Source organism: Sceloporus occidentalis, unplaced genomic scaffold (assembly GCF_023333645.1).
Source record: "Sceloporus occidentalis isolate IW3139 unplaced genomic scaffold, rSceOcc1.0.p SCAF_3, whole genome shotgun sequence".
Lineage (NCBI taxonomy): Eukaryota > Metazoa > Chordata > Lepidosauria > Squamata > Phrynosomatidae > Sceloporus > Sceloporus occidentalis.
In genome coordinates, this window is record NW_028316983.1 from 167,336,715 (window position 1) to 167,360,249 (window position 23,535).

Consider the following 23,535-nt stretch of genomic DNA (forward strand, 5'->3'; position numbering starts at 1 on the left):
CACTAGTCAGAAGGAAAAGGTGAGGATGTATAAACAAGACAACATGGTGACATTAGGATAGTAACCTTGTATGAAAATTGCATTGCTGATGATATATGTTCATACTGTAATGAATGAAACTATGTTCTCTAAAATATTTCCCTGCTGAAGCAAGTAGTTGATAAATTACAGAGACTTTCAAGTTACTCCAAGGGAAAATGTGCGTTAAATGTCTATACATCCATCTTGATGTTGTTATTACTACTGATGAGCCTTTGGTGATTCAACAAAAGTCAGCTGGGCAGAACCTTCGATACGTTCCCCCTTTGCCAGGTACTCATGTGGTAAAGTCCGTTGTCTGTGTGTTTCATTCTGGATTTATAATAATTTGTAGACTCTTTTTCCTTTAAGCATGTCTAGAAATGAAAAGAGAACCTCTGAAATTAACGTTTATGGAAGAGTAAGAGAAATACTGCACTTATTTCACGTGATATTCATAACTTTTAGAATCTAACTTTTAGAGTCTGAGGCCTGTCCAAGACATTATGCTCCCTGTGGCAAAGGGCACGTTAAGCATCCTTCTATGTACAGAAGCAAACACTTTTCTGGCAGATGGGTTTTATTTAAACATTAGTAATGGGACAATGTCCTCTGCTACCTATCAGGGCAACAGGATAATTTGCAAGGTGTAAGGCAAGCCACATTGGATACCGAGAATTATCCTTTCATTGTTTAGAGCCTAACAGAAGGGAATAGTGAAGGTGCTGCTATTGCTATCCCCCTCTTCCCAGCATCTGTTCTCTGTCACAGTTGCTTCTCTTTCCCTAATGATATGGCATGTGTGTACAGTATCATTAGGATACATTGGCATACAAATGCAATGCTTTTTGCATAATTTTTTCAACTGATCTTCAAAAATGAACAAAGACCTAATCTGATCCAGCAAAGAGAAAACATTTCATTTTCCTCTCATTCTTCTGTGCAAGAACAAAATGAACAAAATTTCACATCCTAATTCTAAATAGCTAGTTTCAGTTCTGAAACAGTCTTGTGGTTGTGTGCCTTCAAGCTATTTCCAACTTATGGCAAATCTATCACAGGGCTTTTCTTGGCAAGATTTGTTCAGAGGGGGTTTGCCTTTCCCTTCCTCTGAGGCTGAGAGAGTGTGACTTTCCCAAGGTCACTCTGTGGGTTTCCATGGCTAAACAGGGATTTAAACCCTGGTCTTCAGAGTCATAGTCCTGCACTCAGACCACAATGGCTCTGAACCCATATCAATGTGTTGTTATTTCCAGATTTCACCATAGACCAATGTGCCTTTAAACTCACCAAAAGGGCTACAGAGAGATAAATTATAAGACAGCAGTGAATATATTAAACTGTGAAAAAGTTCCTCTTTTGAGATTTAGGCAATATTAAACATTAATGGAAGCTGATTTTATGTCTGTGAGCCTTTATTCAAGTAGAGGGAATATGTCATATATAATTTTTCATGGGGATAGTCATCTCTACCATGGGGCTTAGATATTATATTTTAAAAAACCCACAATGCTTCAACAGCAAATAGAATGTATAGCGTGTATATATGGAAATACAAAGAGGCCTTTTACTCCTGGTCAATTTTCAGGATAGTCAGATGAAAATATCAGTCTTCTGTTTCTGTTCCTGTTCCCAGTTTCCTTCCAAATATACCAAGGCAGAGCTCACACTGAATGACACTGAAATTACTGCCAAATTTTCCCCTGAACACACAGAGATATACAAATTTAGCTGTCACTCCAAGCATGAAAAAATTACTTTTTTGGACTTTTGGACTTTTACAATCACCCACACAAGATGGCCAGAGGTCAGATAAATCATCCTCTTGTTAGGTAACATTTTTTCTATGCCAATTAACAAGATAAAGTTTTAAATAAATAAATAAATACACACATGTGTGTGTGTATTGGTTTGGACCTATGAGGCCCAGAAAAGCTTGGGGCAAAGATGTCTAAAAGATTGCCTCTTTCCTTGCCCAGAACTTGACCTCTTCAATCAAAATCCTATTGCATGTCCCACACCACCCCAAGAGGCTCTGTTGATAAATACATGAAATCCATGAAACAAGGCTTGCTCTGCAACAACACCTTGATTTGTGGAGTTCCTGCCCAAAAGAGTCACTCTGCCTCTATCTCTGTTGAGCTGTTTTAAAGGTAAACCCAAATAATTGTTTTAGTTACATTTGAAAAATAAGACACACTTTAAAAGAAAATACTGCTCTAATAGAGCTAGTGTGCTGTGTAGCTTTGGACTATGATTCTGGAGACCAAGTTTCAAATCCCTACTCAGCCATGGAAACCCACTGGGTGACCTTCGGCAAGTCACAGTCTCTCAGCCTTAGAGGAAGACAAAGACAAACATCTCTGAACAAATCCTGCCAAGAAAACTACATGATAGGTTTGCCTTAGGGTCACCATAGATTGGGAACTGCTTGAAGGTACACAACAGCAACAACACAACAACATTAACGAAAAAATGGATGGGACTGGGCTTGGAAGTATAACTTTAGCTAATTCCTTTTAAGAGTAATTTTCCAACTCCAACTAATAACCAGCAATCCATTTCTGTTCTGAGTGACATTACCTAACAAAATGCACAGAATACAAAGTAATGGGATGTGAATCTTAGGAATTTTGACATTTTGCCCTAATGTGATGATTTACATGTTAAGGAAAACTTCCAGGTGACACAAGAACCCTTTAGAGCTGCTGAATGGTCTGGCTGTCTATATTATGACGCTTAGTTCCAGTATCTTGTTTAGTTCCTCTAAAGCCTGGCATAAAATCTATAGTGAAGTAATTATATTGCTGTCATGAAACCATTTCAGCCATCCCTGGCTGAAAGCAAGGTGCATATATACAAGATTATATGGGAGGAAAGACCACAGGCCACATCACTATCCTCATCTAATACTCAGCCAACTACAGACCAATCCACCGAGTATTCATTGTCACAACAGTCAAGGTTGTGCTATCTAAAATAAAAACAGTAGTGTTGTCCTTAGGACTGGAGCATGGCTTTGGCGCGGCTTCCGGACTCTTAGGAGGCATGTATTATTTAAACAGCATACCTCCAAAGTGACCAGAAGCAGCTTTATTTTAGCCTGTCTGAATGGGCTTGAGATCACTAAAACTCAACTGATTTCTAAGTATGACCAGCACTCAAAGATGTGCCAGCTCTTGTGTGTGTGTTTGTATAATTAATCACAAACATCTTCTGCCTGCAACAATGCTCTTCTGCTGTTTTATCTCAGAGTTTCGCCAACAGATCAGTTTGCCAGCAGAACGGCTCTGCTGGCTGAAAAGCAAAAAAAGGGGGACAGGGGAAGAAATTGAATTACGCCAGATCCAAACTGCCTCCAGCTGAGAGACAAAGCCACAATGCTAGTACAACATCAGCCCAGGGCAAAGGTAGTTCTAATACATTTCCAGCATCTCAGGAATGAGGGGTTTGGATTCAGGGATGGCCAACAAATCCATTGTTGTGGAGATGGAGAATCCACCCTCTATTTCACAACAACTCCTCCCATAGTTGCTCCAAATTATACAAGAGCTTTGGTGCCAATCCTCATCAAGACTAACAGCCAACAGCTGGATGGCTCCTATAAAACCTGAAGCATTTCTAGCAGAAGTGGCCATAAAACCTAGACTGGATTAGTATACCTACTACAACAGATCCATCAGCTGCCTCTGTCAGCTCAGCTGGCCTTTGGTTATCTTATCCAGAAAGTGCTCTGAATCTGAATCCAACCTATTATATTTCTTAAAAACAAATTACAAATTTATGTTTGCTGTCAAGGAGTTACACCTAGCAGTGATAGATTGCAAACATGGAGTTTTAGGTGCTAGCTATGACATTTGCAGCTCCATGTTGGCAAGGTTGCACTATCCCCTCTGACTGCCAAAAACACAAGAGCTTGGTTTGTATATGGTACAGCCAGATGCTGACCCAAACCAGAATGGTCTTCCACATGAGTGGGTCCCATTTATGTACTCCCTAGTGAATACTAGACAAATGCACCTGAAACGGGGGTAGTGAGGAAGTTAGAAACAAACTAAAAATAACCCACAAAAAACTAAGCTAAAAATACTTACACAAGCAAAGAAGATGAGAAGCAAGTAAAAAAACCCAAGAGAGCACAGCAACATAAGTTCTGTTTTGTATTTTTTATGTTTTGCATCTTGCGATTCCTTGGGACAGTCTGCAAGGCAAAAGATACATTCACTTTGAAGTACCTTGAATGATTCATGGCAGAAAACAAAACAAAACAAGCAAACAAATAAAACTAACAACCACTCAGTCATACCTATTACTTTTAATGTAACTGTACTGCTTCGGTTGTGTTTTCTAATTGGTGTCCTTAAAAGGCACTTATAAGTCCCACTGCTATAACTTGTAGTGTTTCTTAGCTTCAGAGAATGCCAGGTGTCATTAGAGGCCTCCAAGGATTCATTAAGTTCTCTTGAATCATGATGCTGCTTATCAGATTGCAGATCCTTCAGTGCTTTGCTGTTTTCACCAATCTGTAAAACAAAAATACAACAATGGGTGGAGTAATGCCAGCTACCAAACAGAAACTATTTATACTCCAGTTCTCAAGAATTAAGAATCCTTACTTGCATACGGGTTGGAGTATGTCTCAATTTAAGACTCTGCGAAGCTCTAGACCAGAATGTTTATTTAACTATATTGCTATGTATTTTATATGTATTATCCTATTATTTCTTAGATTGTACGCCATAGGAAGGTTTGCTTTTATATATTTATTGTTTTTATGTACAGCGCTGTGCAAATCTACAGCGCTTTATAAATAAATAATAATAATAATAACAACAACAACTAATGTATACCTTCCAGCTCACTGAACAGACAGTTAATATCATTTTATTTTATTTATTTTTTTGGTAACGTGGTGCTTTGCCAAACTAACTTTAGTAGATTTTAAGTGCAGTGGCACTGCTAATGCTCAGAGGACTTACTACACACTCTGGGCACTCCCTCAGCCTCTTTTTCCCCCAGATTCTTTCCTAGAGTTTGGGTGGGAATTTTATTTTTATTTTATTTTATTTTATTTTATTTTTGAACTAGAGCTCCCAGAATCCTTCAGCTAGCATCTTCATTCTGGGAGGTATTTTTCCAAGCTCTGTTTCTCTCTCGCTTTCAACTTTCCCTGACTCCATGCTCTCTCTATCACCTGCTTTCTACAATGTAAGGCGCATGATTATTTTTGTGTGCATTCAATGGGCACATTAGTCCTGTTTGAGTGTTGTTTAACTTTACTCATCACAGACAACCCCTGCCTCTTCTGTCACCAGTTCCATTGCCTTCCTCACTTCAAGGACTACTTTCTGAAGAGAACCACCTTATCTGTCCATGAAGACTCTCTGTATCATTTGGAATCTCAGAAAATCAGGGTCTGGAATTATGTGAAGGACCTCCATGGATAGCAACGTCTCCTCTTTGGTCTACTTTTGGCCACTTTTTATTTTTGGGAAAATCCCAAAAGTAAAAAGCAGCACGTTTTGCCTTTATTCAGAAGTTAAACATGGGACAATGACAATATCGGGGTACATCTTATAAAAACAATAGCAATAGCAAGTACATTTCTATACCACTTATCAGTGCACTTAAGCACTCCCTAAGCGGTTTAAAAGGTGTAAGCTTTTGCGGGATATTCCTGGATTTAATTCCCATTTATCCATGGGATTTGGGCACTTTGCCTCCGGTGTGATAAACTCCTTACTGTTTTTTGTGCCACAGGTGAGAGGGATAATAGAGAATTGTATCTGTCTGGTATCATTTGGGAATGAATACATTCATGGAGATTTTCTCTGGACAGTGACTGCAGGGCCTTGATGCTGATAGTGAACGCGGAGTAACTAGCTTGAGTTAACTGGATGGGAGCATGCTGACCATCAATTATAAACCAAGGTTACTGTGATGTGCAAACTGATCCAGTGGTAGGGGATTTAGAACAGGGAGGTTCAGGCCAAGTGGGCTCTGCAAGAATTAATGGAAGGAGCCTCTTATAAGTCCTAGACAGTATGTCCTGTGGATCCAAAGCATAGCTCTGAACGATGTGGTTGAGTGAAATGGATTGTTTATGTTAGGCAATATCCCCCCTGCCCAGACATGTACAGAAAACGTAAAATAAAACAAGTCTGGCTCCATTGCCAATTTTCACCTATGGAGAAAAGCAAGGGATGTCTCCTGCAGTTGCTTAGCAACCTAGCATTCCTGTACCATGGTATCTGCACATTTGGAAACAACAGCAAGCAAATGCATTATGAACACAGAAGGGCTAAGACAAATGTTTCCCTTCTCCAGTGTGCAAAGCCGACTGGAGTAAAACTTCTTGGTAAAGTTTGCTATTGCACAGTTCCTCCCATGTAGATCTGCAGCCTACTAAAGGATCTGTAGCATTGCAGTAAAGCAGACATAATTTATTTCCATTTATCAAAAGATTGGTTCACATGATGGATGACTAAATCAACAGGCAGACAGACAGATGATAGATAAGAACTCTGAACAAAAAGAGGCAGAAAGAGCTTTTCTGATTTATTGAAAAGCAGAGAGAAAGCTACATCGACACAAGCATAAATATGTATATGCATGTTCTCTTTCTGAATTCATTAAAAATGCTGTACAATTTGAATAAGCTTTCTTAATGCCTTTTCCAATTATGATTCTTTTTCATCACAGTGTGATACAGTTCTCCCTTACTACACATTCCTTCACAGCTGAATAATTAACATTTTGCCTGTGGAGACATCTAGTGGTAAAATTTGGCTTGACAGAACACTTCAACTTCAGTTGGGTTCTGCAGGCAAATTCTTTTATAATTAATTGCTTGCAAATAAGCAGACGGAAACTGAACATTTCTGAGACAATATATATGAATAGAATCCTGAAATTGGATTGTTAGCTATCCAGATGTTTGCGACCCTGAAGCTACTTACAGGATTTTAAACTAACTCGTTTCTAGATTGTGAATTTTTCCATTTTTCTCTCTACTTTCTCCGAGCCTGTTTTATGTACAGAAGAAACCCTTCCTTCCCAACTCTTTTAATTAGCAGGAAACATGAATAAATTTATCAAAGCGCAAAACTCCTCCCTGTACTTGCTGTAATTAAAATATTGGTGGTAAAATGTGCAATCCATTGTAACAGTGTCAGTCCACTTGTGAAATGTTTCTACAACTTTCATCCTCATGCAACTATCACATCCCAATCCTAATTCTGTTCTAATTCCAGTTGTTCACATTGTAGCTTAGGCCATTCCACAAGCTATTTTACAATTGTTTATGATTTTATGAAGCTTGGTGCTGATTGCACTAATTTGGCCAACTTTTCAACTAGAGTCTACAGAAATATTGGACTTCATCACATGGGGGGCAATCAGGGGATTCAAAAGGCATTATCCAGGGAAAGTCATACGATCACAGCTAAGATTATCACACACAGTGCAATTAGAGAAGGCTTATCCTGGGAATAACCAGGGAATAACAAGTCAAAGTTAGTCAAAGTTGGCTTAATGGCATTTAACAACAAATAGCATTACATAGATGTGGGCCTAAATACCCTAAAGGGAACAGATTCTATTTGACATTGGAAGCTAGGTTGGGTCAGTCCTGGATGAGAGATCATCAATGAATATCAAGTGCTGTAGACTGCATTTCAGAGAAAGGAACTGGCAAACTACCTTACCTAAGAAAACCCACTGAAATTCATGAGGTCACCATAAGTTGACAGGTGACTTGAAGGCACCTACTTATATAGCATTAGATGTAACTCTTTGGTTGGTCTTAAATGCATACCTGCCTACCTGCTATCCACTCTAGCATCTTTTTATTGTAATCTGCCTCAATCTGCAGGGAGAGGCAGACTAAAAATTATTATTATTATTACCTGCAATTCAGTCAAACGTACAGAAGTAACAGTAGCTGATCAGTCTCAGGCTAATGCTGCTAAAGCAAGTTGCTAGAGGCAACATAAATGGATGTTTCCCCATAAGAACCTATGGCTCATCTAAGATGCTTCATTTAAATTATGCTTTTCATAAACTCTTCCTTTACCAGTTCTCATGCCAACAGACTGGAGTGATGCATTAAATTGCATTCTACAAATACACTCTACTGAAAACAGCAATCCCATCTTTGCCATTTCTAATTTGTAGCAAATAATTGTTTTGGCATAATTATCATATGCATTTCCTTATCCCTCTTTCACATTGTTGGCTGAGAATGTAAGGTATAAGGAAAACTGGGATATAGGGTCAGTTCTCTTCTTAGGGCTTACAAGATGTAGAGAACGTGTTCAGTGCAAACCTTTTATAAAATGACAACTATCAAAATATAATGGATCATTCATACATTGGCTCTCTCATTTCCCACATAAAGTGGCCCTTCAACAGCTACATAATTTGTCTGCTAAGATTAGCAAGACAAGACTGATTTAAATATTCCAGTCAATGAAATTACGGTGCCCAATAAAATTTGTTCAAATTTACTAGGCAACACTATAAGAAAGCACATGTTTCCTCATACCTTAATTTAGTACTACCTGTTGTCATTTTATTTCCTGAATTTCAGGTCCTGATACACACACACACACACACACACATTATGAAACTTCAGATAAGCTAGGAAATATTCCACCATTACTGTCTTTTGGCTCTATTTCCAGATTTCAAAAAGAAAATCCAAAGATCACATCATACCTAAAGCAAATTTTTTAAAGGTTTATGTATGTTTGTGATAAAAAATAAAGTGAGTATTATGATTCCTTGATAGTACTTGGTGGAAATAATTGCCTAAGGAGGAAAATATCCCTTTGAGAAGTGTCATGTCTTTTTCAAAGATATTTTAATGAAAATTCAGACAAAATGAATTTGGGATAGGCATTTGTTATATTTACGGAGAAGGCTCCACATTTCCAGGTGCCAATCAAATGTTTTGGTTTTTCAGGGGTATCGCTCTGAAGGAAGAAGGCTAAATAAGGACATTTCCCCCTCCCTCCAATGAATCATTCCTCTTGGAAATTTCCCTTCAGTGCCCAAATTTCTATAACTGCAGTAGCTTAAAATTTCAGCTGAACAATTAGAAAGACAGTTCAGTCCTCCAAAGTAATAGAGCAGGCAAAGATACCAAGGAAATGAAAACCCAGCAAATATACGAGTTACTGTATATATGTGAATAATTTTCAATGTCTTACTCTCTCTAGTGCTAGCAATTTAGGAGCTGGAAAAAAAATCCCATAATTCTTATTTGGAGAGCCAATGACCTTATTCCCCCCCCCCCCCCCGCCCTCCTGCTACACTTTATGCTGGTGATATGTTTACCATGTTGAAATGTGACTGCGTTTGAGACCAGGAAGCAGAACATCAGAGAGAAAGGAAATAGAGCTGAGAAATATCAAAATGCAAAAATCTGAAACCCCAAATTCACATATTACTTTCTCTTTTAGTGTATCGATTTTTATTTGTATTTTAAAAACAACATTTGGCATGATACCAGGATGAAAAAGACAAACCTCTGTAACTGTATTCCAGATATGGAAAAAGAAAACACTAGTTTAAATGCTACTATGGGCAATAGCCTAAACTTGCTGGAATATAGCTCAGTTTCAGGTGGAATAAGTGTAACCATCAGCTAGCTAAGACAGCCACATTTAGAAGAAATTCATGGTGATGGTAACATGGAAGGCAAATGCTGCTGACAAGGACTGGCACACTGTGAATATATTTTTAGACACTAGTTTCCGTTCTAACACACTGTAATGGATGAGCACCCACTCTCCTTTGTTATAGTTGGGGAAGTGGAGTGGAAAGTTTAAAAAAAATACTGAACCATTTTATGGCATATTGAACATAGAAAAAATTTGAAATAGTGCTACTTTATAAATTGGTGACACTCCTGAAAACTCGCATGGAAATTGCCATGGAGTATTTTTATTTGCATAGCCAGATTACAATGCAGAATTTGAAAATATGAATTGCACAATATGGATCTTTTTAAAACAGAAAATAAACCATAACTATGAATTCATTCAGTGCAATATGTTTTCTCATGTGACGTGCATTAAAAGGAGTTTGGGTTTCCTATAATATCCAGTTCTAAGCCTTTCACAGGAATAAATGTGTGTACAGTTGTATGTTTACTATACCAGACACAATAGAATTTACATTCATTCCCATTTTCACATTCCCTTGCTATTACTAATTTGATCAGCACACATTGATTTTAAACAATTTAAACCTTGATTTCAGTACATAGCAGGGAATCCCAGTATCAGAGAAATAGCTTCAGGAGACTCATCAATCCTTGGTGGCTAATCATTAATTCAACACAATATCAACACACACTGAGCAGATACATCATCTTCATTTAAAAAAAAAACAGTGGAAGTCAAAGGTTAATTGTTTATATTTACTACCCAATTCAGAGCGACCCTGTACTAGAGATTTAAACTGAGATCTGTTTGAACTTTACAGTCCAAAATGTCATACTATTTGTTGGAATTACAGTTTAATTGGCCCCTTGGGGCTTTATACACTGTTTATTGATTAGACTCTCAATAGATTTTTTTAAAGTGATTAATTCTACAAGTTGGTTGCCTGTCTGTACTCTAACATCTTCACAGCCCCACATTTCCTGGTCCTTAACTGCTTTCACTGACAAATTTTTAAAAATAAATAAAAATAAAGGTTACTTATGCAAAACCAAGGAAGAGAGGCAGCACAGAACTTGAGTGATTCTGAACAACTGCAACTGGTGTGTAGTGTACTGTTTAACATTTATTTGGCCCAGCTGTGTTGGAGCACTGTAGAGAATGCAGAAATGACACATCTTCCCAGAATCAATTCACATAAAGATCAATTTAAGTAAAAACATTTCCATCTACAGCAATATGAACTTGGTCATTCTTAAACACTTGCATAGATAACGCAGCACATGAAATCATTTTTAGCTGTCAAATATTTTCCATTTTCCAAATGACTTGTGGTTGTATCTATGATCTGCACATCATAGCACACATACAAATATATCTACTCACATTCTTACTGAACTCTAAGAATTAAATAAAATGTGGATTATGCAAGAAATCAAACAAAAAGTGAACAGTAATAGAACCTTACCTTATACCAGGAGACTGCCCCATTTGTGACTTGTAGATCCTCAAAAATCTTACAAGGGAGTGACACATCTTTATTACATGCTGCCACTACTTGTAGTGTAGTACCAGCAACTCCATGAATCACATGCCAAACTGCAAGAAAGGGCACACAAAGAAAAGCTTGAAGGGGAAATAAAAAGCAAATGAAGACATATTTGTTCTATTTCGATATTTTGCTGAAAGGGAGGGTCTGGGAAGCAGGAGAGAAATAGACCTTGACTACAGAACAAACAAACAAACAGAAAAAATATTTACCTAGGAAGGCAAAGTGATAGCAATGTGTTGAAGCCATGAGCATTTTGTAGATGTGGTTGATAGTGGCTGTTTTCAGAAGAAGATGTGAACAGAACTGAAAGTGATGACGGCTATACTCATTAACATTTAAGTCATGAAACTGTTGGGATTCCCCCACAAAGAACATTTTTAAAGGCCATTGTTGGAGGGGAAAGTCCCTCAAGTTTTCCTTAGTTCTTAGTAATGACAGATGCTCATCACACAGGAAGCAATACAGGAAACAAACTTCTCAGGAGTGAATATGAAGTCTGGTGCCTAGGAGACAGCAAATAATGCTATGTTCTCCTTCCTCCACTACTAAAATTATCTTGTCCTCTTCCCTCATCCTGTTAGTTATAGGATACATTGTCTTGTCCTCTTCCCTCATCCTGTTAGTTATAGGATACATAGCAAGGGCACGTCTGAAAACTGGAATATGCCACCAGGTACATATGAAGCACATGTTCAAGTCTTACCTGGGGTCTCATTAGCATCATGATGGGGAAAATATGGAGAAAAAAGGTTGTAGCTGTCTCCTCCAGGTGGTATAGATTTGTCCCAGGGGCCTCTACTGCTGTCTAGGTTCCTGTGTCATACTTACCTCCCTCAACAATTCAATCTGAAGGTAAATTGGGCCAATGGTGGTGGTCTTTACTAGGACACATCTTCTCTAGTTTGCCTGAAGAACACAAAACCTCTGAAGCTATGCAGTTGGTGTCAACGTTTTACAAAGAAAAATGAGAAGCACTCAGTGATGATGAGAAAGAGCACCAAAACAAAAAAGAGTGGCAACTCACCCAGTTTGGCAACTGCTGGACCAGTTTCACTTCCAGGTGACAGGGGACTCAATCCATAATCCATAATCTTCTTTCTACCATCCCTTAATTTCTCACAATAGACAGAATAGGGACAGGTACCTCTCAGTCAGCAGATGAGTCATTGGATACATGGATTGGATGGTGTGCCATGCCTGTACGTAATAAAGTTGTGGCCATTTCAACTCCAGCAGTGTGTCTTGTCTGTACCTCCTTGTCATTCTGCTCTTCTCCTTATGGCTGGGACCACAGTGGAAATGGTTGTATAAATATTATGTCCCAAACGATTTATAACCTTGTAACTGTTCCTTGTCCAGGAGTTGTTCAATTTCCTTGATTATTTTTGTTGACCTTATCTGTACCTTTGCAGCTTTATAATATGCGTTCCATGATAGTGTAAATGGAAATATACACGGTATTCCAAGCGTCATTGTGCCATAGATTTCTACAGAGGCATTCTGATATTGACATTTTATTTGTAATGTCTTTCATAACAATTTCTAACATGGAATTTGTGTTTTTCGTAACTGCCACACATTGGGTCAAGCCCTTTCATTGACAAATTAACAAATCTTCAATCCAAACAGTTTCCACCCAAAACTCTTAAGAACTCCAAATTGGTTGTTCTTCTTATACAAATATATCCTTGTCTTTAAAATCACCTTTTGTACCAGACTAGAAAACGGCCAATGTAATATCAGTTTTTAAAAAGAACTCCAGAAAGATTCAGGAAGAAGCAGACTGGTGGAAAACATTATTAAAGACATGTATCTGTAGAAGAAAAAGGATTGTTGAAGAAAAGTCAACACAGTTTATGCTCAGATAAGTGCTTCTCATTAACATTTTAAAAATTCTTCAAACATGTTTATAATGGTAACTGATAGACATTGTGTACTAAAACTTTATGAATCAAAATCTTGGCTGCATCTACACTGCATATTTAGTGCAGTTTGACACAGCTTTAACTGCCATGGGTTAATGCTATGGAATTCTGGGATTTGTAGCTTTGTGCACTATTTAGAATTCTCTGTCAGATATCTTTGGTGCCACAACAAACTACAAATCCCAGGATTAGATAGGATGGAGCTATGACTGTTAAAGCAGTCAAACTGCATTAATTCTACAGCGTAACAGCAGCCCTCATTAGTAAGATCTAAAAATTCATCTTTTGCCACCAATATTTCTTTCAGTTCTTCATATTCTTTCCTGAGAAGGTCAGTTCAAACCAGGCATCTACTATGTATTTTCCATGGTGAAGTCTGAGGAAAAACCAATAATTAATTCTGCTTCTTTATAATTTCCTCTTCCTCTGTTTTTGTGACATATCTTCAGCTCATCGCTGACTTATGGCAAACCCAGCTTAGAGTTTTCTTGGCAAGATCTATTTAGAGGAGGTTTGGCCTTTGGTCTTAGGCTGAGAGAACATGACTTGCCCATGTGGCTGAGTGGGGATCTGAATCACGATCTCCTAGTCCAATGCTCCAAACACAACACCCCCCCGGATGTTCTCTTTTAGCATATCTAACTTTTAGTTTGCTCTAATGATCCAGTTGCTTCGCATTCCCTTCTTCTGATGTAATTTTTTAAAAATTTGGCATCATTGTTTTGCCATCTTATGGCCATATATGGGTAGAATATTAAGTTACTCATACAGTTTCTCTATATTTTATGGGGGGAGGGGCATTAGTATTCTTTCTTGTTGGAATAACACCCATTTTTCAAAATACCCATGAAAATTAATTGTGCAAAAACATTCTTAAAGCTGACTACTATATGATGTCATTACTAAATCCTTTCCAGTAGCAGATCTCAAAATAAGGCTCACATTTCCTGATAAAAGATCTGAGGAGCACAGCGTGAAAGACACAGAAAATGAAAACTGAAGTTGTTTGTGTGAATGAGGTCACTCTGAGAACTTTCTGTAAATGGGTTTTTTCCTTTGGGTAATGTTTAGACTGTACTTTCCAGATCTAAGTACCTTAGTAAAGAATCCAGGGCCAACAGTATAGCCTACGATCCTGTACATAATTAGGAGTAAACCTAAGGGATAGCAGGAACAAATTGCTATTAGTGTATTATATTACCTTTAGTGTGTTACTTTTGCAGTTAATGACCCTTTTGCAAAATAATATAACAGTTGTTAACACTATTACTTTTTGTCTAATGAGTAATAGTTACATGTTCCTTTTCCATGTCATTTTGGGGAGACAAAAATGCATTGGAACCCTTCCCGCCTCAACTAAAAGTAACAAATAAAAATGAAGACAGCAAAAAGTGTAACAAGGTACTATACTATAAAACTCATACAGCTGTTAAGATGTCAGGAAGACCTGTTCAAGAAGAAGCTTATTTCCTTTTAAAACAAGTAGATGGATAGAAACAATGGCGGGTTACAGACCGCCGCCGCCGCTTTCTCCGTGCGGGAGCCGCAGCAGCCACACCGCGCGGCTCCCGCACGGACCGAAAAAGAAGCTCCAAAATGGAGCTTCTTTAAGCGGCGCCTCTATGACGTCGTGAGGTGCCAGGGGCGCACTCGCGACGTCATAGACGCCGCGACACGTGCGGACGCACAGGGTCCGATATGTAAATATGGCAGCGGCCGTGTGGAACAGCCGCCGCCATATTGTACGTACAGAATACGTACTAGGGTTAGGGGGGTGCGGAAGCACCGCCCCTTCCTAACCCTAGTACGTATTCATTACGTACTAAATGGCGGTGTGTAACCCGCCAATGGAACTTAAAAAGATTGCTGTAATCTTCCAGTCTTCATAACCTTATATGAACAGTATATTATTAGGCCTAGCTTCTCAACTGCTTTGTTAGTGACAGAGGAGCATAAAGGTATGACGATAGGTCCAGCTGTTTTGGAGTCAACTGTGTTGCTGCAAGGATTCTCAACTGAGTATTTCCTTTGTATTCGATCTATAGGGTCCACTGGGTTCTAGAAAGTCGTGCTTCTCTTCCCCTGATTTTGTAATGCCTTTCATCAGTCCATACATTTTGTCAAGTGTGGTTCAGTCCAAAGGGATAGTACCATTGTATCTTCATTCAAAGTCTCAGTGAAGTTGTTTATAGTTGTTTATGTTAATTTCTATGATGCACTTACATTGGTCATGCAAAATAACAGGTAGTGCCAGGTGAAATGCGGAGTAACATTTCCTTAGTACCAGTCCTTTGGCATCTTGTGCAGCATGAATTTTTTTAATAATAAATCCTAAATTACATAACAAGATAATTGTAAATGTAACTTTGCAAGCCCTGAGTAAATCTTGTTGAATTCAGATAGTGAGGTTTACTTAGACATGCAGAGGATGGTATTGTTAGTTTATCATTGTGTACCAGGTTAAAAGTTAGAGAAATTATTTGGTACATGTAAAGCTAAATTTCTGCTTTTCAAAAAAGTAACTGCCACAAGACAAAAATTAAAGCCAGGAAGATCCCTAATCAGTTTTGCTGAAAAACTAAGTCATAGGAGACAATTGCAGTAGGACTGGGTGCCACTTTTATATCCCATAGCTCGCTAGAGGGTCACACAGACTACTGAAAAATAAAACAAAAACTGCAAAATGGCTGAAGGTTCACTTCTGATTCTCAAAAATAGTGAGGGGGGGGGGGTTCATGTTAAACCATAAAGGTATGGCTTTAAACCTATCTAAAAAGCAAATTTTTGTAACTTCCAGCACCAGCAATTCGCCCTCCTTTTTTGGCTAGAAAAAGCCCCTCTGGCGATTCTGGCGATGTAGAGGCTACAAGAACATCCTTGGTGGGCAGCCTTGGCCCCAGGGCCACCCTTTGTCTATCCTTATCCTAAATGGTGGCTCTTGAAAACGATGAACTCTCCAAACACTCATGGTCTTCTGCATCTCTGAATCCTTGACTTATTTTCACCTTATTTTCTCCAACAATTCAACCTTTAGTTTGCGGGCTTCTCAGGCTGCCACTGAAAGATATACAGGCTTACAGACAAACAAGCTATTCCGCTATCTTTTCAGGATAGATAAACAAAATAAAATCTAGTATATGGATGTGTTACAATATGTATTAATAACTTTTTAAACCAGGGGTGGGAATTGCATAGTAATGCAACCTCCAGCAGCCCTAGCCAGCATAGCCAATGTTGGGGGGGGGGGGGGGGAACCTAGGAATTGTTATTTAACAGGGTCCACACAATTCCCACACTCACATTAATGGAATTTAAGATGCATATTTTTGATGGACTATAGACATGGTTTGAAACCAGTCCGGTTCAAAATTGGTTCTATGTATCTGTAATGCTTGGTTTCAGGTAGGTAGAGTAAAGTTGGCCTTCCATATCCACAGATTTCTTTTTAATAATAATAATAATAATAATAATAATAATTGTTATCCCAGGTGGATCGAGGCAGGATCTCAACCTGATTTAAGAAACAATACAGAATAACACACAACAATTTGATAAAATACCTAACAATTAGCGATTAAAAACAGGATATCACAGGCAACACTGGAGTTCAGGGAGGTGGACTCGTGTCTTCCCAAAAATCAGGTGGGTATGCGCACCGGAAGAGCTCTATCTTAACTGCCTTCCTGAAGGTTTCCAGGGAGGCAGTAAGACGGATCTCTTCTGGCCTTCCGGGAGACTATTCCACAGTGTTGGAGCAGCTATTCACCGCTTGAAAAAAAAATTAATCCAAAAAGTTAACCTTGATTTTGCCATTTTACATAAGGGGAACCATTTTACAATGGTATTTAATGGGACTTGAGCATCCACAGATTTTGTTATCCATGGGGGTCCTGGAACTAAGCCTAGCAAATACCAAGGGCCCACTGAAATAAGATGCTACATTTTGAAAATAATAAAGTTGTCTCTAAAATGAGGGATTAGCAGTTTCCAAGGGTCCAGTGATGTTTGCTCTTCCTGCAGTCCTTGCAGAACCACACATACCCTGACTCTCCTGACTCCTGAAAAAAAATTACTCCAATTGTGTGAGTTGCCATTTCAAGATAATTTTCTCAGGCCTCTTAGAGTAAAATAGTAGTAAAATTGGGCTTTTAAAAAAAAGAACCAAGAAGTAACCAATTTGCTATTCTGGAACAACAGAAGTCACAGGGGATGTCTCAGATTTGTGTCCTCTGTTCTGGGCCTTAGGGTGAGAAGTATAGGACAAGAATGCTGTTTCAAAATAAAAAGGATTTCTTTTACCTTATGCTGCCAACCACTGCTGTCACAATGGAATGGATGCCCTAGAGTTCTCAAATCATGGCTGATACCAAGGGTCTGTAAGCAGAGTGGTCAGTGTGGAGAAATCCTAAAGTGCCTCAGTAGTCAATATCTCAGGAGTTCCTGAAAATGGTAGTGTGAGATATTGTACTGCTTTGTGGCTTTTTAAATTTTATTGTGAAATTTGCCAGTTCTAGTTCTACTTTCTACACCCTACTGTAAATAGTTAAAAGTTCCACCTCCCTCATCCTACCCTAAATGGTTAAAATCACAATGATTAATAGAAGAAGAATTGGAGTACTATTTTCCAAAAAATGTTTAAAACAGAGACAGTAAAAGCTTCTTTTTTCTATTCAAAGCAGCCTTTGCGTCCTTCAGCTGGTCTACAATGCTTATCTGTTCTTAAAAGTTGTGTTTGCTAAGGCATTAAAAATAGAACTGGGAAAAGTTTGTTTGTCTGTGCAGTGCAGAACTTAGAACATTTAATTTCTACCCAGAAAAAATGTTTATTATTTATTAGATTTGGCATTTTATTAGTTGAATTACATATTCTAAGCAACTGTGGTTGATGCTTAATGGCATCACAAGGGACTGTCCCAAGGTTTGGGTCCTGATAGATGTTAGGATGGCCATGCCAGGTGGATGCATGTGTTGGAGGGATGAGAGGAGGCATCTGCAATGTGGCCTGAGGATACATGCAGCCAACTAGACACACTTTCCTCGCCCATGTTTTAAACACACTATTACTGTTCAGAACAATTTTATTATTGATACATTGTGGACTTTGTGATAGACGATAGACATGGTGCAAAAAACAATATTGCTGGATCAGGCCAAAAAGCCTATCTAATCCAGCATTCTGTATTCCATGGTAGCTAACCAAAGGATGGAGGGCAATAGCCCCCTTCTGCTGTTGCTTCCCAGCAACTCATGTTCAGAGGCAAGGTGCCTCTGATCCTAGAGGTGTCATTTAACCATTATGACCAATGGCTGCTAACAACTTTGCCATTCAGGAATTTTGTAGGATCGGCCCTTCCAATATACATGATGAAATAGCATTTAGGTTTGAGCAAAAAGCATACAATTTAAGTAACACGAAGGTACACTATTTGACCAGTGAAAATCTATAGGATATCTTAGTGATGTTGGTTGACTGTCTACCTAAATAATTAGAGTGGCAGAGTTTTCTATCTACCAATTGGACAGACAAACTGCAGTGAAAACAAGGAACCCACAATGAAAGTAAACAACTAGTGTCATAATTGGCAAAAACTCCAGTAGGGGCCCATTCCCACTATAAGAAAAATCGGATTGCTGAGTGAATTAAATGACCCTAGTTCCCATTTGAAACCAGTTCCTGTCACGATGTGATTGAATCTGTCATGATGAAGCGAGGTAAAAGAATCGATTTTTCCAGACACCAGCTAAAAAGAGGTTCTTTTGAAAAAACGTGATTCCAAAGCTTGTCAAGCAAGTGGGAACAACAGATTGGAATTGCAGCATTCTGGAGGGGAGGGACTAATGGCAGAGGAGTGTTTACCATCCCTCCCCATTTTGTTGGAGATGTCACCCCCCCCCCCCCCCGTGCTGTCTTGTCATTATTGGTGTGATGTTTGGTTCCTTTTTTAAAAAAATAAAAAATAAAACTAAGCGCTTAAGCGACAGAATGGTTTAGCAAAGGTGTTAAACCACTCTGCCGCTTATGCGCTTAATTGTATTTACAAAAAAAAAAGAAAGAAAGAAAAGAAAATATGCCCTGTCCTCCTTCTCACAAGCCTCCCTGGCGCCCTCCATTTCCGTCATCCTTCTCCTCTTCGCCCTTCCCAGCCTGGCTATGTCCCTTCCCCAGCCCAAAGCTCCCTCCCAGCTTTGTGTCCGTCTCATCCTCATCATCTTCTTGGCTCCTCCCCGCCTTGCCCTTCTTCATTGCCATCCTCCTTGTCACATTCTCTCAGCCTCACACTCTCTCAGCCTCAGAACACACTCTCTCAACCTCCAACCCCCCCCCCCCCCCATTTCCAAGCCGGGTTATGTGAGATGATTGACGGGGGAGTTTAAAGAGGTGCTGCCAGTGGGAACCACAATTGCCTCAAAAAAAAAACACAAACTCGATCATACAGGGTAAGAAAAAAAACCCTTTCATAATGAGAACAAGGAGTCTTTTGAAATCGCTTTCCAAACCAGGGCAGGAGCGAATCACAAAGCGATTCATCCTGCCAGTGAGAATGACCCCCAAATGAGTGGATGATGATGTGATGTGAAAGGAGAAGTTTGGATGCCTGAGTAGGTAGTTTTGAAAACAGAGTGGGTGGCAAGAGGATTAACATTTGTTTTAAAAAGGAGAAGTGAGTACTACAGAAGTTTTTTCCGAAATCTTTACTTAAACCAATAATATATCAGAGCTGGCTTAGAAGCCTTGGGGAATTTCCTCTAAAGTATAATTGGAAGTGTGGGTTGTACTCATGGATGTAATAATATAGATATGTGGATCTCTGTCCTACATTATTTTGTTTGTTGTTGTGTGTCTTCAAGTCGTTTCTGACTCATGGAGACCCTAAGGGGATTTCTTGGCAAGATTTATTCAGAGGAGGTTTGCCATTGCCTTTCCCCAAGGCTGAGAGCAAGTGACTTGCCCAGGGTCACCCAGTGGTTTTCATGGCTGAGCAGGGAATCAAACGCTGGTCCCCAGAGTTGTAGTCCAACACTCAAACCACTTTGCCACATTGGCTCTCATCCTGCTTTATACATTAGGCAAGTATGTTTTTGATCTAATTCCAAGATTCTCTTTTAACAGGCAAAACTACAGTAGCTGTAAATTTAAAGTGTGGGAATTATCATGGAGATTTAATTTTAAAAAATACTTGCTATTTCTGTAAATCAACCCTAGATGGCAACACCACACTGTGTATTCTTCCCATAATACAATAAAAGTGTTTTTAAAAGCTGGCACTGTAAAGCTAATAGGACATTTCGGGAAAATAGGAAATGGTCCTAAAGTATGACTGCTTTGCAATTCTAGAAGTTTCTGGTAGATTTCAGTTCTGACAGTTTACAAAGGTAGCAAAAAATTAAATAAATCATAGGTTACAGTCATGCACAGTTTATTGTTGTTAATTGCACTCAAGCCTACTTTGACTCATGGTGAACCCATGAGTGAGACACTGGAGTTTATCAGACAAAGGAAAAAGTATAATCCAATGGCAATCCGAATGCAATCATGGGGTTTAATGTTACTGCGTGATAGACTACCACTCACAATTTCGGGCAATGGGAAGTCAGTCCGAACGCAACCATGGGGTTTCACGTTATTGCGTGATAGACTACCACACGCAATTTCGGGCAATAGCAAGCTATTTTCGGGCTACCCTCCACTTTTCCTAGCATTATTGTCTTTTCCAGTGAGCTGTTTCTTCTCACATTTAAGCATGAGAATCTTTAAACCTAATGCAGCTAGCACATGAGGTTATAAGTATGATTATGGTAAGAACCAAAATAAATGGCACAATTGGACCTACAGTTCTTCCAACCCTAGAGTAAGTTTCACATCTTACATTTCATATTTGAGTTACAATTTTAAAGTTGTCTAGGTGGCTGGTGCCAAAATCTAGCAGTATTCCAGATTCAAAGAGGAACTTGTGTTGACTGGTGTGGTAGAGCGTAAGCATCAGCCCCAAACCAGAGACCCATGAGACCAGAGGAGAGACTGCAGTCCCTGAAGCCAGGCCAACAAAAGACCAGCATTTCAAAGGGCATTGCATGCTGGGATCTGGTGTTATCAACAAAGGCAGTATGACCTGTATGCATACACAGATGACTGTGCATAGGATCCTACATGGCTGCTCTTTGTGGCTTTATTGCATAGTGAGAGAATGGAGCCTAAGAAGTGTAGTCAAGCTCAGGAGTTATACAAATGCTGCCTTGGCCCTGAAAGACTTATCACTTAATGATAAGTGATCCTTAGAGCCAAACATCCTTAGGGTCAAAACAGATGATCTTTCATCACTGGATAGGTTCCGTGGAAACCACATGCCGTGACCTGATCCAGCTTTTTTCCAGTGCAAAAAGAAGCAGCAAAATACAGCTCCTTTTTGTGCTGGAAAAAGTTGCTTTTTCCACCGCTGCCATGGCTTTTTGGTGCTCCTGTGGCATGCAGCATCTAAAAGCCGCACCCCCGGATTGTTGAAAAGCTACTCCCATGTGGGCATTGGAGTGGCATAATGCTGGCATTGGGGTAGCATCATGCATACGCCATGCCCCCATGCCACCAGAAAGCTGGCGGATTTTGCTGGTTTGTAACGTGGATAGAATCCTGTGTGTTGCTGGTGTACATCTGTGCTCAATACTATACTGCTTCCCAAATTGGACCACCTTGACTCAGCCAGAACTGTGCTAATACCAAAAAGACTTCAGGTGGCATCCCACTATGAGGCTCAGTGGAGGAAGCAGCTATGTGTTGTGTGTCTCTGTGTGTGCACATGCCTTTGCCTGTGCATGTATGGATATCTCTTTCTTGCCATAAGTCCCATATTTTGGGAGAAAGTTAGGGTGTTCGTCTTTTTAAAAGATGAATTAGTTAAATAGTACCATTAAAACAATACACATTTTAAATTATTTTCTTAGGTCCAAAACACACTGCTAAAATAATCCAGTTTGAGACTGCTTTAATTGCACAAGATTAATACTAGGGAATTCTGGGAACTTAGTTTTGTGAGAAATTTAGCCTTCTCTACCAGAATGTTCTGGTGCCACAGTAAACTACAGTTCCCAGGATTCCCTAGCATTGAGCCAGGGCAGTTAAAGCAGTCTCAAACTGGATTATTTCTGCAGTGTATGTTGGACCTTAGTCTTACCTCAAACACTAGTTTCCTATAACCTATATACCTCAAGACTTAAACTTTTCTGAAACATTTCACTGACTTCCATATATGTGCATATAGAATAGACACAATTTTGAATGGAATCTTACTTGCTTGCCACAATATAATTGTTTATCAAATTGGTGAGAAGACAGAATTATCTACATTTATTAGGTAAGTAATCACCGGTAAATGCTTGAGAAGATACAGTATAGTCCACTCGCTGAAATACATTAAAATATTTTCTAGGGAGAGTGACAGTCAAGACCAAGGACTTTATTTGTGAGAGCAACTGAGAAATCAGAACAAAAAACTAAAGCATTTCTAGTCCAGCCAGAAATGAAATGAAGCAGCATACAATCTGATACAGGATCCTCATGAAGATGGAGCCTTCCATAATAGTAAACAGAAGAAATTTAGAAAGAAAGATAATGTTCACAGTATTATTAAACATTGTACAGAATCCAGTGGTTAAAAACAATGAAAAAATACAGGTGTGTTTTTTCCAAAGGAAAAAGGAAGATTGAAGAATGATTAGAAATCAAGTTAGCAAACTAACATTAAGGCCTTAGCTGTCTCTCAAAGAAGGAGGGTGAGAAAAACAGCTGCAGCAAAATACTAAAGATATGAATGCTAGAAAAATTTTTGGGGAGGCACAGTGCTAAACATGAATACAACACATGTCTAAACAACTGGAATTCCCTTGTTGGTTATACAGTCATCCCTCCATATTTGCGGCTTTGATTATTCACGGATTTCATTAATATGTTCTCTCTAGGACTGTCTAGGTCCTCCAGTGCAACTCTGTGGTCAACTTTAACTAAAAGTTGCACTGAAAGACCATTTGTAGCTACTCCAGTGCCATTCTATGGTCAGTGTATGTTGGACATTGACCACAGAGTTGCACTGGAGGACCTAGAGATTCCTAGAGAGGAGTCCTCTCAGGGAAAAACAGTGTTTTTGTTATTTGCAGTTTTTCCATATTCACAGGGGTCTTGTTCCCCTAACCCTAGCGAATATGGAGGGACAACTGTACTACTTGTTGATGTACTCTTCCCATTTGACATATGACTAAAACTGCATGTACCAAACCAATCTTACTCTCACCTCTGCTGAGCTATTAATAGATTTTGTACAAGCAAAGAAAAAGAAGGCACATTTTTAATCTCTCATTCAGCAATCAGGATAACAGCTTTTAT

The 23,535-nt window shown here is 39.0% G+C and overlaps 2 protein-coding genes across 3 annotated transcripts in view; one reads left to right on the forward strand and one right to left on the reverse strand.

Moving 5' to 3' along the window:
* RNF182 (ring finger protein 182) overlaps positions 1-23,535 on the forward strand; it is a 101,297-nt gene that overhangs the window by 23,703 nt on the left and 54,059 nt on the right. The gene's annotated exons all lie outside the window — the stretch shown is intronic.
* Positions 118-11,490, reverse strand: CD83 (CD83 molecule). Its single transcript, XM_089518810.1, has 5 exons — positions 11,448-11,490; positions 11,155-11,285; positions 4,325-4,541; positions 4,113-4,219; positions 118-395 (listed from the first exon to the last, which is right to left on the reverse strand). The coding sequence occupies exons 1-5, from the start codon at positions 11,488-11,490 to the stop codon at positions 273-275; spliced, it is 621 nt and encodes a 206-aa protein (XP_089374936.1). The 3' UTR covers positions 118-272.

Excerpts from the sequence above, each read along its gene's own strand:
- CD83 (XM_089518810.1), bottom strand. The coding sequence starts at position 11,490 with ATGCTCATGGCTTCAACACATTGCTATCACTTTGCCTTCCTAG. Across the intron at positions 4,220-4,324 it reads AGTTACATTAAAAGTAATAG|ACTGTCCCAAGGAATCGCAA; the intron begins GTATGACTGAGT and ends TTTGCCTTGCAG. Across the intron at positions 396-4,112 it reads TTCTCATCTTCTTTGCTTGT|ACATGCTTAAAGGAAAAAGA; the intron begins GTAAGTATTTTT and ends TTTCATTTCTAG.